Source organism: Python bivittatus, unplaced genomic scaffold, assembly GCF_059951505.1.
Source record: "Python bivittatus isolate LINGU-HERP-01145 unplaced genomic scaffold, Pbiv_v1 ctg000560_np1212, whole genome shotgun sequence".
NCBI lineage: Eukaryota > Metazoa > Chordata > Lepidosauria > Squamata > Pythonidae > Python > Python bivittatus.
Window position 1 is genome coordinate 3,705,924 of NW_028277083.1, and position 16,631 is coordinate 3,722,554.

The 16,631-nt window shown below is 37.5% G+C and overlaps 1 protein-coding gene across 4 annotated transcripts in view; it reads left to right on the forward strand.

Moving 5' to 3' along the window:
- SDK1 (sidekick cell adhesion molecule 1) overlaps positions 1 to 16,631 on the forward strand; it is a 358,271-nt gene that overhangs the window by 127,795 nt on the left and 213,845 nt on the right. For 3 of the 4 annotated variants that reach the window (XM_088147987.1, XM_088147988.1, XM_088147989.1), the window contains exon 5: positions 14,285 to 14,418. The exons of the other annotated variant lie outside the window; for it this stretch is intronic. In XM_088147987.1, the coding sequence (XP_088004113.1) occupies positions 14,285 to 14,418 (134 nt within the window). The remainder of the gene's footprint in view (positions 1 to 14,284; positions 14,419 to 16,631) is intronic. 4 annotated transcript variants of the gene reach the window in all.

Genomic DNA, 16,631 nt, shown 5'->3' on the forward strand with positions numbered 1-16,631 from the left:
GTTTTTAAATAGTTCCTTGATGAATATCCTTACCTTTTATATTATACCTGAAAAGCATATTTCTATCTACATTTTACGTTAGCGAGGGCTTACAAAAAAATGAAGCTAATTATCTGCATTCTCCCATATTTTATATGCAGAGGACTGTAGGTACATGGAGAGTTAACTGCTGCTGGTCTCCTCTTTAGCAGACATTTTAATTTAACTGGTTTCCCCTTTAACAGAAAATGTATTATAAATTTGAAACATAGGGACAAAATGGTCACAGATAAGACATATGACACCATGAAGTTCCTTTCCAGCACCTTGTTTTCAAGAAGGGTTTTGGTGTTGCCCTTTTGAATAAAGCCCCCCTATCCCCTGAGATGCAATTAAAAATGTGCAATACATTCATATTAATTATCGAGCCTAATATTTTACAAAGAAGGAGGTTGGAGCCTGCTTAGTTCAAATCTTCCCACAGGGGAGACAACAGAGGATGGAGAGAGATGGGGGAAAGCAGAGGACAGCAAGTATTTACTTCAGTTACCTGTTACTAGGTTTTATTGAATGGAATATCAGGAGTAATATTCTTTCTCCTTTCCCTCTCTCTTTAATCAGATTCTCCCTCTTCCACACACATGTGCACACACGGAGAGCATCAACGGGGGAAAAAGTTGATTGCCAGGAATAAAAAGCTAAGATGTCTAGTGGCCAAAGAAAAAACTTTCTGCCAACTTTTTCTCACTAGTGCTGTTTGAAGACGACACACTCCATCCTAAAAGTTAGATGTTTTTGATACGCTATGACATAAAATGAATAAGACATTTGGAATTCTGAGGACTCGATGAAACCTCCAAATTTTTTGTACTTCCAGGAAGAGGAAGACCTGCTTGTGCTACTACTGTAAGGCTGCATGTGTCGCATTGCACTCTCTCTGAGTGGTGGTTTAAAGATAACATGGCATAGCCCTGTGGGTGATGCTGCTTTTAGATTTTGGATAAAGGTAATGCTTCAGAGATAACACATACCATTTTCCAAATCATAGCACTTTTTTCTGCTCAAAGCACGCTTTGCAAAGATGACATCTCTGATTGTTTTCATGTTTGCATGGTGACCGCAAGGTTTTTAAATATACCTAAAGCAGAGTTTTCTTTTACCTGCCTTAAAGCTTGTGATCCTGCCAACACTGTTGAATTATACATCTCACCAGTTTGCCTATTAAAATCTTATTTAGCTGTAGTTTGTCCTATGTCCTTCTTTGTTATAGATGTAAGAAGTTCCATTGGGCTTGCGTTAAGCATATAGCAGTGATTGACAAACTTGAAAACACAACAGAGAAAATAGTGTTTCAAAGAAGATGTGACAGGTGACAAAGAGAAGCACAGCTATTACAATATGCATCTAGGGTTCATGGAAAATGTGCACATCCCAAACACATGGGATATGTGATTTTCAGTGTGTGCCAACAGAAACAGTTGCTGGAAATCTAGCACTTGAAGTACAAATGTTGTCCTGCTTTTTGTATGTTACTCAACTGCCATTAAAGGAATAGAAAATGAACTGGGAAGAATCAGTTTGTTCCCTGCAGTCTTAACAGAAAGTCTGCCAGGCACATAGAAAAAGATTTGGCAGAAGTATAGCCATGAAACTATGACCATAACAACATTAATATTTAGAACTGAGTTATTGTTCCTCTCTCCTCTCTCCTCCCAGCATTCAAACTCTTCATTAACCTAACTGCTTTATCACCAAGACCAGTGTTTCTCAACCTTAGCAACTTTCAGATGTGTGGACCTCAACTCCCAGAATTCCCCAGCCAGCCATGTTGAAGTCCACACATCTGAAAGTTGCTAAGGTTGAGAAACACTGACCTAGACTAACTCCCAGAGTAATACATCCTATTCTGTAGGATAAATCTAACTATGCTACGGAACAGCCCCACCAAGAATCTAGTTGTTTAAAAATGTTGTGCATTTGTGTTCCCAAAGGGGGAGCGTAGTGAGAGTATGCACAACCCTGTCTTGTGGGAAGGGGAGGATCCAGATGAAAATGGGATGACCTCACGGTAACCTAATTAGCCGAGTCTGAGAAAAAGAGAAACATGGATCTCTTTATGTGAGTGGATCTTCTGCAATAACCAGTCCCAGAGTTTGTGTGCCTAGGCAGGATGGAGGGAAGCTATCACAATAATGCAAAATAAATCCCAGTTCCAGTATTAGTGTGAATCAGGGCAGCGAGTAGAATTCATGTCTCCACATTAATGAGGGTGATACATAATTGCCTGGTCTCTTTAGCTCTAACTATATATATTATAGAAAATATAGAAACATAAGGAGGTTAAGCAAAGGAAAATCAAAGAAATGAAAGGGTGCCAATCAGTTTTTCCCTTTTCCAAACAGACTAGCTGAAGCCCCATTAGGGAAATACATGAATAGAAGCAGTCTTTATAGAGATGGGGGGAAAACCTCTCAATATACCGTAGTTTATATTTTATGGTAATTGATGACAAAGAAAGAAGTGCAGCAAAATGAATCATGTGACTCAAGTCTGATGCTTTCAGTTGTTGCTAAAATTCATGGTTTTCCCATCAAAATGATCAGAAAAGCATAGCTTTCGTTTATAAAACGTGCGTGGCTGTTTTGATATGCCAGATGATTAAAATGTCAAAACATCAATAGGGTATTTTATTTTATTTGGTTCAACCAAGAAGCTGTAGCTTCATGAAAAACTGTTGTAGACTGGACCTTAAACAAATGTAATATAAGAGGAGGCAGGGTAGAAATAAAGAAGTATGGTTGTGCAGTGCGATGTCAGAAATTCAAGAAATACAATTAGGATTATTTTTATTTTATTTCATCAATTTTTAGGTGTCCCTCAAGCCTGCAGTCTTCTCAAGCCAATTTTCAGATGAAAAATTGTTAAAATTAAATTTCTTATAGTTGCTCACATCAAAAGACTCTGGGCGGCTTACAAAATCTAATACAAAATAAAAGTATTAAAAACATATACAAAACCAAAGCCTGAAAACAACCGTTAAAGCACAGCGCAAGAGGGACCCCCCTCCCAGACCTAACCCCAGCCTGGGAACAGAGGTGGGTTTTAAGGACTTTTGGGAACCCCATGAGGATGGATGCCATCTGTATCTTGGGGGGTGGGTACTGTTCTGGGAGGAGGGGCTGCAACAGAGAAGGCACACTTTCTTTCTTTTTTTTTTTTCCTTATTTTTTTATTTTTTACAACAAACACATACAAACAATAACATAAAAAACATTAAAAAAAACCATCTTCCATTTTAAACCGTGTGTCAGCCAGTTACCAATCATTTGTGCCATCCTTTCATAGTCTTCACTCATCATTTATATAGAATCTCATATCATCTATCTAACATATATTTATATATTTATCAATTATCAATTATTATTCATTTGTTACTAGTCTATAACACCAGCTTTCATAATAAAATTTATATCATTTTTATCCATTGATTATATATATATATATATATATATATATATATAGTAATTTATATCAGTTTGTCAAGTTTCTATTATATAATTTGCTGATCTATTACATTACTATATCTTTTCATCCAACCATTGATAAAACAGATCCCATATCATATAAAATTGTTTATCTTCTTGCTCTCTAATTTCAAATGTTAATTTACTCATCTCTGCACATTCCATAATTTTCTTAATAACTTCCTCCTGCATAGGTACTTTTTCATTTTTCCAGTTTTTAGCAAATACAATTCTAGCCGCTGTCAAAACATTTACAATCAAATATTTCAGTTCTTTACTATATGTTTCAGGTATAATTCCTAATAGAAATGTCTCTGGTTTAAAGTCTATATGTTGTTTTGTCATTTTTTCCAACCATGTGTGGATTTTAATCCAATATCTTTTAGCTTCTGGACATGTCCACCACATATGGTAATATGTACCGGGCTTCTGATGGCACTTCCAACATTTATCAGACTTGTTCTTATACATTCTCGCAATCCTTGCTGGAGGTAAATGCCACCTGTAAAACATCTTATACAAGTTTTCTTTATATGCAGTTGACATTGTCATTTTATAGTTTTGAGACCATAGTTTTTGCCACTTCTCTAAATCAATTCCATATCCAAAATTTTTCCCCCATGCAATCATTGTATCTTTAACCTGTTCTTCCTCCATCTTAAATTCTAGTAAATGTCCATAAAGTTTTTTAATCACCTTTTCATCAGTGCCCATCAAAATTTTATCTAAAACAGTCAGCTCATCATAGATACCTTCTGTTTTAAAATCTTTATCAAATCTAGATTGTATTTGCAAATATGAAAACCAGTTCATTTTTATACCTTGTTCTTCTAACGCTTGCATAGTTTTAAGTTCACCCTTTTCATTCAATATCTCAGTATATCTAACTGTTTGTTCCTTTTTATATGTTATTGGATAAGAAAAAGCTTCAATAGTGGATATCCATCGTGGAACTTTTAAATAATATTGTCTTCTTATCTTCTCCCAGTTTAAAAACAATGCCTCTCGAATATAGTGCCTTCTAAAATAGCCCTGTGTTTTCGTTCCCTTATACCATAAGAAAGCATGCCAGCCCAACAACAGGTCATGTCCCTCTAAAGTCAATAGTCTATTATTTCTTAAAGTTATCCAGTCCTTTACCCACATCAGATTTGTCGCCTGATAGTATAATTCCCAGTTAGGCAAGGCAAACCCACCTCTTACTCTTGCATCTTGTAGTAATTTAAGCTTTATTCTTGCTTTTGTGCCCTGCCAGATATATTTCAATACAATTTTATTTAAATCATCAAAAAACTCTTTCCCTAAACGAATTGGAATTGTCTGGAATAAATATAACATCCTAGGCAATATATTCATCTTGATAGTGGATATTCTCCCAGTCATTGATAATTGTAAATTCTCCCATTTTGTCAGATCTATTACAATCTGTCGTTTAAGTTTAAGATAATTATCCTCCTTCAATGTACTACATCTTGGTGTAATGTATATCCCTAGGTATTTAACCCTGTTTGTAACCTGTATTTCCAAGACTTCTTCCAATTCTTTCTTTTGCCTTGCTAGCATATTCTTTGTTAATATCTTTGTTTTGTCTTTATTTATTTTTAATCCTGCTACTTTTCCATATTCTTCTATCTTTTCAACTAATTTAGGTGCTGTTTCCAGTGGGTCCTCTAGTATAAATACTAGGTCATCTGCAAAAGCTTGCAATTTGTACTCTTCCTTTTTAATCTTCATTCCTTTTATTTCTTTCTCTTCTCTTATATTCCTGTTCAACACTTCTAGTGTTAAGACAAACAACAAGGGCGATAGTGGACAACCTTGTCTCGTCCCTTTTGTTATGTCTATCTGTTCTGTTAAATCTCCATTTATCATGATTTTTGCAGTCTGTTTATGATATATTGTTTCAATGGCTTGGGTAAATTTTCTACCAAAGCCCATTTGTTCCAGTTGCAGTAGCATAAATCGCCAATTCACGTTGTCAAAGGCTTTTTGTGCGTCCAAAAATATCAGGGCCATTTGCTTTTCAGGGTGTGCCTCAGAAGGCACACTTTCTTGATCCTGCAAGATGGCAACGTTTAATAGAAGGGATTTTGTCAGGCCTAGCCCAAGGAACTCCAAGAGACAATGCAAATTCAGTCCAGTTATGTTTATTAGCTACAACCTCTAGCAAGAATCTTCCCAGACTGAAACCCCAGGTCCCAAAGTCAGCCAGCCAGCCACAACAGTGTGAATTCCTCAGGGAGGTGCCAGTCTCATCCTCTTGTTCCTCCCACGCTCTTCTGGGGAGCTAAGAAAATGTTTATCTCCCTGAGCCTGGCCTTCATAATTCCATTCCATCACAGATTTTGAGTGCACCCAGTCTGTCTGAATGTAGAAACCATTATCAGTAAATCTCAATAAAATTACTGTTTTAATAAAAATAAAGCATGTTGTGTGATGACTTATGAAATTCAGGACATGGGTGGGATTATGGCATGTATGTAGGAGGGATCTGTGTTGCAATTTGACCCGGTCTTCCCTTTGCTTGGGCCTAGGCTAAGCCCCAGAAATAGCCGGATGGGACTTTTGTAGGCTTGGAGTGTCTGGTGAGTTGAATGTATGAGAAACTAAAGTGATAGCTCTTTTGATATGACTTTGGCCTCAGGAATGTTTGCCCCTAAGCAGAACGTACATTTGAAGTATGTGCGTCTCTCTCTCTCTCTGTGTATTAGCATTCTCATTGTTTGCTGTATTTTGTGGTTTACATGACAAAGGTTATATTTGGAGTTGCTATGGTTTTAAGAGAGCCACAGAATGTGGTACAAATACCACAAGTATGATGTATTATAATACAATAATACATAATACAAGTGTATTATGAGCATTTGCTTTCTGTAGCTGGAATGTGTTTCTCTAAGGAGTTTAAAATAAAATCAGCACAAAGGATTGACTTGGGGTGATAATTATGCCTCTTTAGATTTAAGGCAAACTTGCAGCATAAGAAAAATTCAGCCAAGTTGATATCTTGTTTTGGTTATCTCTTCCTTAGAATGAAAAATAGTTGTTTCCAAATACCCCTGAAATGTGCCCAAATTGCTATACTGTAATTCTTGTTGGTTAACATAGACATATTTTCTATTGTTCAGCACCAGAAGGTGATCTTTGTCTTGGATCTAAAGAATTTTTCTAGATTGAGATCAGATGGATGTCTCCCCCCAACCTCCCCTCCTTCTGCAGGTTGAGAGAGATCTGGACCAGAGCAGAAATGATAAATCACAATTCCCATTCAGTTCCTAAAGTAGAATTGCAATTCTTAATGTTTTTCATTTTTCCTTTGGAAAAATTAATAACCTCTCAGGTAATGCCTAATATATAAGCTATATCTGAAGGAACAGAGCACAGGAATCTTGGTGAATGTTAGCCAGTCTGGTTTGTTCCATGTCTGGATGATGGCACAGAAAAAATAGTGATGCTAAAAACAATTGATCAGTATTTAATTATAATGGCTAATCTGTACTGAGTCTTCAGAGGTAGTGTATGTTTTGATTATTGGGGACTGAAGAACAACAACAGGAAAAACTCATGGTAGATGCTGAAGGCATCTTTCTACTACAAGAATCAGTTCTCAATGGAAGACGGCTATCAAGAAAATTCAAGTTCATAATGAACAAGTGCATCTTTTGGGAAATTTAGAGCAATCTCATAGAGGTTTCTGAATGTGAAGATTGCAAATGGCAGACAATCTGCCCAAATTAATCATTTTAAAATCTTGATTTCTATGGGAATGTTATGGATTCTTCCAATGGAAGATCTCCACACATTTTTAAATTGGCTGTTTTATGCCCATTATACATGGTGAACTGTCAAGCAAATAACAGGATGGCGATGAAAATAAAGAGCATCTCATCCTAAACGCTGAAGAGAATGAGTTTAAGTGTGAGAAGACACTCTCATTAATAATTTCCTGGTTTAGATACAACTTAGCTAAAGTTGTAATGCTTGGCTATATTGTGAATTTAGTCTCTCATGTCCTTGAAATCCTTCTGCTTGGTACATAAAATGAGATTCTGCTTGCACCTTGCCAGTGACCAGGCCATGCATCATGGGCAATCTGGTGAAGCTTTCCTGCAGAACAAGTTCCAGAATTCATCCGCTGTTCACTCCTTATTTTGGATGGAATTCATTGTTGTGATCTTTGACCAGAAAGCCATTTCACTCACATTTTCTCTGTTGGTGTTGTTCCATGTGATTGTTTCCTGAAATATCTTGTGGGCCTGTTTGCTGTCCAGAAGAAAGAGAACACCCTCTTTGGTTGATAATTCAATTTCCAAGTAGCCCAGTTTAAGAATGCTAGGTATATGTACCTTATTCTATGAAATCGCATTGGATCTGGCTCTTCTCACCTTGAAGAGTCTACCCAGTTGCCTTCTGAACAACAGCTTTAAGGACTATGTGTGGTGGAAAAATGTACATATCACACAAAAATCTGTGCACAGCTGGGCATTCCTTTTTCCTCTATCAGAACCCAAATAAACTCTTCTGAATCAGGAGAGGCACAAAGAACAATACAAACTGAAAGTCATTTTGCTTCTGTTAGCTTTGGATCCAGTGCCTTACTAAGTTACAGTTGTATTGACCATGACTTGGGATAAATCATAGTAACCTGCTTCGTGTGTCAACCTCAGAGTTTACCAATCATAACGACTAGGATTCCAAATGTGGCAAGTCAAAACAAACTCAACCCCATTATGACTTAGTACAATGTATGAACCTGGCCATTGAAAGTCTATGTGTGTTTTAAGCCACATAAATATGGCTTCGCCAGTGTCAGATTACAACTCCCATCACTCCATCAAGATATGCATAATGACATACATAATGGAAATTGTAGTCTGATTTTTCTGGAAGCTACCAGAATATTTATATAGTAAGTGAAAAGATTTGCACAGAACTGCAGTAAATACTCATGAAAGAGTTAACAAGTCTATTTTTTACAAAAAGTTTACACGCAACTTATTTTGCCAGTTGGTGACAATCCTGTGGGGAATTTCTGAGTAATTATATTCCCATTGCCCTATAATCTCCTCATTTCTTAATAAAATCAGTCCCGCTGGATTGCCTAAATCCTCATGCAGAAATTCATCTCCAGTGATGTGATAAAGTGAAATTTTGTTTGGTATCAGGACTGGTGTTTGACATCACTTAAAGAACAGTATACATTTGTATTGGCTCTGTGGCAGCATTGGAAAAGAAACTTCATTTAGATCTTTTGAATAAATAAATGGATAAATACATTGCACAGGATCCTGAACAGATGGCTGTGTTATAAGCATCGGCTAAATGAGATTTTGTTATGGTTTGGATTTTATTCTGTTATGATTCAACAACTTGGCGTTATCTGATTTATCTTACAGTCTAGCTACTGGAAGTAGCAAATATCTACTTCTCTCTTCTATTAGGAAAGAAAAAATATTAGCAAATCAGAATCGTTGTCTTCTTCTAGGACTGATTTATGGGGAAGTAATGTTAGAAACTTTTTCAACTACTAATCCCTTATATAAAAACTCTAAATCTCATCAGAAAGTGAGGAAACCAATCTTTTAAACATGCATCATTTGATGCATCTTGTAAAAGCAAAACACAAATACTTGGGATTATTTCTGAGATTTTTCTCTCTGAATTGGCATCTGATCTTGGGGGATTTCAGGGAGTTTCGTGGTTATATGTAAGTGAAAGCTCCCGTTACACTATCGCTGACAGTGTTCCATCAGAATATCTTGAATACAGAAACACTAACAAACCAATCACTGATTTGAATGCTGATTTTGTTCCCCAAGTTTATATGCCCTGTACAGTTTAGGAAAAACATGCAGGAGGCCTTCATTATCTGCAGTTTTGCATTTCATGGTGTCTGAACAGAGACTGGACCTTGGTATTTCACATATTCATGGTTTCAGCCTTGGGGGAGGAGGGTGTTCCTTTATGTACGTGCAAAAAAGTAGATGTGGTTTTGCACATGCATAAAATATTTTTCTTTATACCCTTGTTATGTTCTCATGAGTCAGGAATAAAGCCTGTGTGGATATTGGGGCCAGCTGTAATTTTAAAAAGCTTCATTTACAGATGGCATTTATTTATTTATCATATTTATATGCCCCCCCATCTTATAAAATGTGACTCTGGGTGGCATACCATAAAACTATAAAAAACAGTAATTACAAAAAGCACTCTACAATTAAAACATTAAAATTATTATTATAAAAGATTGAAGGATTAAGGGAGAGTATTACATGTTACACAGAATGTAGCCATCTCATTAAATCCCCATTTCTGTGAGACCCCCAAGTTTATTGACGTAACCAAGTTTTGAGGGACTTCTGGAGGGACGTCAGGGATGGGGCCAGTCTTACCTTGGGGGGGGGGTGATGTTCCACAGGGTGGGTGCCACAGCAGAAAAGGCTCGTCTCCTGGGTCCTGCTAAACGTAGTTCCTTAGCAGATGGGACCCAGACTTGATGGTACGGGAGGAGGTAATCTGGACGAGGCGGTCCCTCAAATAACCTGGCCCCATGCCATTTCTTTCTGAACTGCTTGAGAGCAGTTGATATTCCTGATAGACAATCCTGGAATCAGCTGGTTTGGGGTTAGGCACTTTCACAAATGTATTTATTTACTTACTTATATTTCGAATTTAGACACCGCCCATCTCATGAGGAAGTGACTCTGGGCAGTTTACAATAAAATAAATATCACACTTTGAAGAATAAGCTCTTGAAAATACTGGTTTGGGCTGCCTGGGGAATTCTGGGAGTTGGAGTCCACCATCTGAAAGCTGCCAAAGTTGAGAAATGCTGGTCTGTAGTATGCCTGACCCAGCATCCTTGTATACAGGCCATGAATCTTGGCTCTGTTTTTCACTCTCCCAGCCAGACTGAACTACTTGCTTTAGGAAGAGAGATGTGCCCTTTGCCTTCGGTTTTCCTGCTGTTTTTATTCATAGTTTTAGTGTTAAAGAGGATGCAGAGCATCATTGTATTGGACTGAGATTCTGACAGTATTTTAATAATGTATGTGAGACCAAGTGTACCATCTGGCGGGAAGCAAGCACAATTCCCTGTGTGATGGCAATAGTTTTCTCTTCCCTCTTAGCTTCCTTTTCATTCCAGGGGTCATTTCCAATAATTCACAGAGGCTTATATTGCCTTCACTTTGTTTTCCTGAAGAGTCAAGTCAGGGGCGTGTTTTTGCATAGTCTTATTTTTCTGAGACACGCTTTTGTTTTTAAGAACATTCGCACTCTTTTCTAATGACTTTTTCCTTGTTGCAAAACACTAGTTAAAGATCATCCTTATGACTTCTGGGTGGAAAACACGGGTTCCATCAGAAATTATCTGAGTTTTATGCCATTTTTCAAAAATAATCTCATTGCCCTTGGTGAAAGAAAGCTTATATTTCCAAGGGACTTCCATTGTCATGCAACAAATGGAATCTATTTTGGGTACACCTTTGGGAAGTATTTCTGAATTTTCATCATTGACATCATTCCCCAGCCACATAAGTTTACACAAATTATTTATGAAAAAAAAGAATAATAATGTAGCCCTCCTTGGAGAAAAGATTGCATCTGTTGTGAAGATTAATGAGGTTATCGAAGTCTAAGAAGGACATTATTTTAACGTTCCTCTTTAGTATTTCTTAAATGTAGGCACGCACAACTACCTGTTTTTTAAATTTCCTGTCCCAGTGAGTAGCTTTCTAATTTGCAGGTTCATGTCCCAGTCCTGTTTGTACCAGAGTATCTTAAAAAGCTGAAGAGATTTCCACTATCCACAATTTGTCATTAAATGTTGCTTTTAATTACTTTTATCTAAATTTTAGTTTAATTTAGTCTACAACCATGCCTACGCTTTTGTGAAACAAAGTCACGTCCGTCTTCTGGTTGATCTTCTAGTCATGATTGCTGGTCAGTTTGCGTCCTAGTTGTGGGTTTGCTCAAGAATACTGTCCTCTTTCCAACCCTCACCCAAATCTAAGAAGACAATCTTTTCTAAGGCTGTGCGTTCTCTCAGTTGGTGGTATCATAAAAGCATGATGCAATTAGCTTCTTGCTTCAGAATGATTGATCTATTTACAGTAGCATGTGAGAGTTACAAAACAATGAGATCAGAATTGCACCATAAACCCACATCATATACTAGGCTAAACAGAAGTGCTAAACTAAACAGAAATCCTTCTTACTGATTTATCCATATACCAGTTTAATGACTGGATCAATTAGTTGATGGACTACAACTAATGAGATTAATTGATTCAAATCACTTTGCCATCCTGGTAAATCCAGTGTCTTGACTGCTGTACTGCAAATGCTCTCTCTTGTACCTCTCAGGAAGCGAAGTCACTTAGCCGGCCATTAGCTGATTCCTCCCCTGCTACCATTTATTATTTAATATTTTCACATCAATTTGTAGATCTGAGACATTTGACCTCTTTCCCTCAACTTTGTATATCCCGCTCTCATCTGTTTCTCATTAAGCAATTCTTTTTCTCTTGGTTATTTTCTCAGAGAACTCTCTTCCAAAACTGATTGATAAGGCGAAGACCATTTTTTCCCCTTAAAGCCAGGCTCAGCTCTTGATGAGTTTGTGTGAACGCATCCATGCAGTTTTCTGGACAGCAATATGGAAATGGTTTGCTGTTGCCTTTTTCTGGGTTAGGTTTTCTCTGATGGTCTCCCATATAAGTATGAACCAGATGTTACATTAGGACAGAGCTTCAATTGGTGTGTTTAGTTTTTTCCCCCCAAGCTCTTTCATAGACTGTCAATAATGCTATATTTTCTGGAAGTTAACCTCACTTCTTCCATTGGTATCCTTGATGCTTCTTTATCAAAAACACGTTGTCACCTTTCACTTCCTCCTAGCTAAAAAATAAGGAGCTAAGGATCCACCTGCCAAAAAATTCACCCGTCTTTCTCCCTTCTCCCCAACTGAAAGAAGAAACCATTTAAAAGCCAGTAATTAGGTCTAAACATGCTCTACATCATGATACGGTTTGTTCAGTTTTGGTTTGTCATGTTGCAAGACTCAACAAATTGTGGCTTCTTCAATTGACCATAGTTTAGTATGTTGTGTGTCTTCAAGCTTTAGATATCTAATGGAAGTTACACAAGCCATTTGTTCTTAAATGTCATATTTTTACGGTTCTCAAAATTGCGGTTTCACTTAAACAGGAGCAGTATCAATTCATGGCTCTCCTGTGCATCGCTTAGCTACTTTGCTTTTGAAACACCTGACACCGGCTTTATTAGTGAATGCTTTAAAAATAGGATTCTTTGTATGTAGGTTGTATTTGTGTGAGTGCTTTTAGAAAACTGAAATTGAGAAATCTTAGTTTATGCTGACAGTATAGAAACCTGTATGACAAGGTGTTCTCTCCACAGCTTGGGAAAAGATAAGAACAAGAAGATGATTAAAACAGTTAGATGGTCAATGTAACTCAGTCTTGAAAGGATGCTTAAGTAGGACAATAAACCCAATGCAGAAGGGTTGGGTAGAAAGTGTCATCATAGCTGTCAAGAGGTACAAGTGTTTGTAAACAGTACAGTACTGTTTACTAGGTGAGGACAACAACTTGTGGCTATGATAGTTTGCAATGATTTGTCTGGGAGCTGTATGAGTTCTTATGACTTGTGCCACTGAGCTTGTCTTGGACGTAGCTGGTATAAATAGCTTACCAGCTTTATACTCTTAGCTGGTATATGTGTTACTCTCAGGTAACACTCGGTTTCCTGAGTCTCCACACATTGACTCTTCTTTGGGGTCAATGGTTTTCTTTTGGTTTTCTTCATTGGTGGGTTTCAATTTTAATTTAAAACTGGGTTGAGTGAATAATAAAAATGGCATCTAGAACAGAAATAGTTTGGTACATTTTACAAGGAAAGTGTGCAAAACCTTTTGTTACAGAAAAGAGAAACTTACATTTGACTCTGATATTTCATCAGTCTTTGAGAAGATGCAATCCCTGATGACTATAGCTACAATTATAGCTGTCAGTTATAAACATCTTTACTTTCTATTCCCTCCATGTCTTCCCAACTGAGCATGTTAATTAGCAACTTGTATCACCTCTTGGTATCTGAAACCAAGAGAGCTGAACAAATCCTAAAAACAGAAAAGCAGCCGTGTGAGTCTCTCCCTTTGATCTCTCTCCCTGCGTTATCTCTCCCACCCTCCAAACAGTTGTTTCTTTTAGCATTGAGATTTAGAAAGCTTTACTTGGCGTTTTTAAAAAAACAAACATCATTTTATAGTAGCTTTTCATATAAGTATTTGTGAATGATCATTCAGTGTGAGCTTTTATAACTGGGTGTCCCTTTAAGTTAAATGTTACTGCTTACATCACTGAAAATCAAACTTACATGAGATAGAAGAGATCTGAGATTGGATTAGGCAATTATTTTACCGTTTATCTTAGCAATTTGGCCTCAGGTTGCATATGGAGCTGGGGCATGGATGAAGGGTTGACCCTGTACTCTTTTCTCCATCCAAATGTTCTCCGTTTCCAGCTGCTATAACTTGATGGGGTGTTTGAGATTCTCAGCTCTCACCATATTGACTGTCGTTCAGAACTTAAACAAATTCTGATTTTCTGTCTCACCCAAAGATATATAATTTTTTTAAAGGTTTTCTTCTGAACGCCATGTACACATCTGCCAGATGAGAGGGACTATTCCTGTTTTGCAGCCTGCACGGCACAAAGGTGTCTTGTCCTAATTCAGCAAGTGATCCTTTTTTCTCAATACAGAACCATCACCCTGGAGAATCAGTTGGTCATTCTTGCAACATTGCCAACTGATGCTGGAAGCTACTATGTCCAGGCAGTCAATGAAAAAAATGGAGAGAACAAGACAAGTCCGCTTATTTACCTGAACGTGACAAGTGAGTACTATAATTTTCATAAATACAATGTGAAATAGGTGCATTTATTAATGCGATTGATATGTCATTCTTCCTCCACTCCCCGAATAAAAAAAGAAGCCTTTATAGTTCAGGCTGTAAATAGTGAATAAATTCAAATGCATTAAACTAAGTATGTTTTGTCTCGGAGCTTTTAACATGGTCCTTTCCTTATGATGATTCTTAATTTTTAGCGGGGGGGTACATGTTGAATCACAATCCATGATTCCTTCATATTTTAATTAGATTATTTTTTTGCATCCTTTTCTACTCTTTGCACTGCAACATTGTTGTGATCAGTACTTCTGTTAAAAAGGATTTGAAACAGAAGAGGAGTGCTAACTTAGTCGTTTTTGAAACGCTTAAGGAAAGTACGTATTAGATATAAGCCTAGAACTGTATTGTCAGCACATAGAATTTACTTTTATATTTGGGGCCCAATTATTTTCTCTTAAAGGAAAAGAATCTTTCCCACGATGACTATGAATGGCTCACTATGTTGTCCTCCTTCCCTCCCTGCCCCTGAATTCTGTCTTTAGTATTGATGTGCTTTGCTGGAGACAAGGTATACCTTCTTCCTTTTTCTTCCCTTGAAAAAAACCCTGTCTGTGTGTGTAGCATCTGCTGCATCTTCCCTAATCTATACCCAGAATGGTCAGCATGGGCACAGGGGGTCCATCTGGCTCTCAAACTAAATCAATAAGCCTTCTGCTGGTGATCAATTCCAACAGCAAAAGAAGAGATGTAGGAACAAGAAAAGAAAGAAGGTCAGAAGGGTAAGTGTCAGATCTCCATCCACTGTTGACTCGGATTCCATCCACCTCTTGCTGTCCTTCGGATTGTGGCATTTGACTAGGAAAGGTCATTCACCCCCCCCCCAAAATATATATGGAGGTTAATATATTTGTATTTGATGCTGCCCTTCTATAGTATGTTAGCCCAGGAGATACTTGGACCCATCTTGGACACAGACAGAGCGTGTGTTGAAATAAAGATTTTATGTGAGCTGTGATTCAGAATAAACCATATCCTATGCTCTTGGAATGTTTCCAATAGCATAGGATATGTTTTATTCTGAATGTGTGTAATCTAAATTAAAATGATGGTGGTATAAACAGTCAAACCTTTATTAGAAAGCTGAGATGGTTCTTGTTGTAGTCGCAGGTTCAGAAATCTGTTTCATGCTAGCTTTTCGAATGCTGTGTAGAAAATCAGGCCACAGGAAACCAGACTGCTAATTCAAGAGGTGCCAATATGGGTTTTAAAGCTGCGGGACACTGTTGGAATTGTGATGAAAGCAAATCATGCCCGTGGTATGCAGACTGGGCATCATTTGGTCCTTTGGGCCTAGATGTATAGAAGCTTGGTCGTCAGTCTTTTTGCATTTAGCTTTAGTGGGTCATTCCAATATTAGGAGAGGGGAGAAATATTTTCCGTCCACTAGGCATGGTTTCTACTGTATAATTGGACTGCTTTGCGAGAGGCATTGCTTAAAATGATTGTTTTGCTCCAGTGACTGCAGCTAGACTAGATATTAAAAAACTGACAACGGTGTCATTTAAGAACCCCTCTCATAAAACATTTGAAAGAACTTGAAGGGGAGGATTTATATATAAACTTTTCCATGTATTCTGGCCACGTTATCTAACGAGACGTCACATGCTAAGAAGCCAAATCTGGAAATCTATTACTGTATAGTTTTTGCCCCAGCCTGCCTGTTATACCTTATGGAATAGCCTTGATAATTGCTTTACCCTGCACTTTGCTAAGTTGTGTTAAAATTTTCGAATAAACCGTGACTTGGAACCTCTCACTTTTTTTTTCCTGGCTGTCATGGGTTCTTTTTAAACTCTACCCAATTCGATTGACCCAGACTCAAGAAGGACATGCAAGCCCTGGACCCTGGACAGGGGGTTTCTTTATATCTCCCTATAAGGGTTGGGGAGATGTTTTATTTTGTAACGAACATATAAAAGTGATATGGGAGTGCTTCCTATATTCTATTCTATTGCTGTCTCTGTACTATTACTATGATAATTACTATAACAATATACTATTGCTCTTGAAGGACTATTGCTATGACAAAGTTTTATAGTCTATACCAGGGTTCCTCAACCTCGGCAACTTTAAGACGGGTGGACTTCAACTTCCAGAATTCCCCAGCCAGCCTTGCTGGCTGGGGAATCCTGGGAATT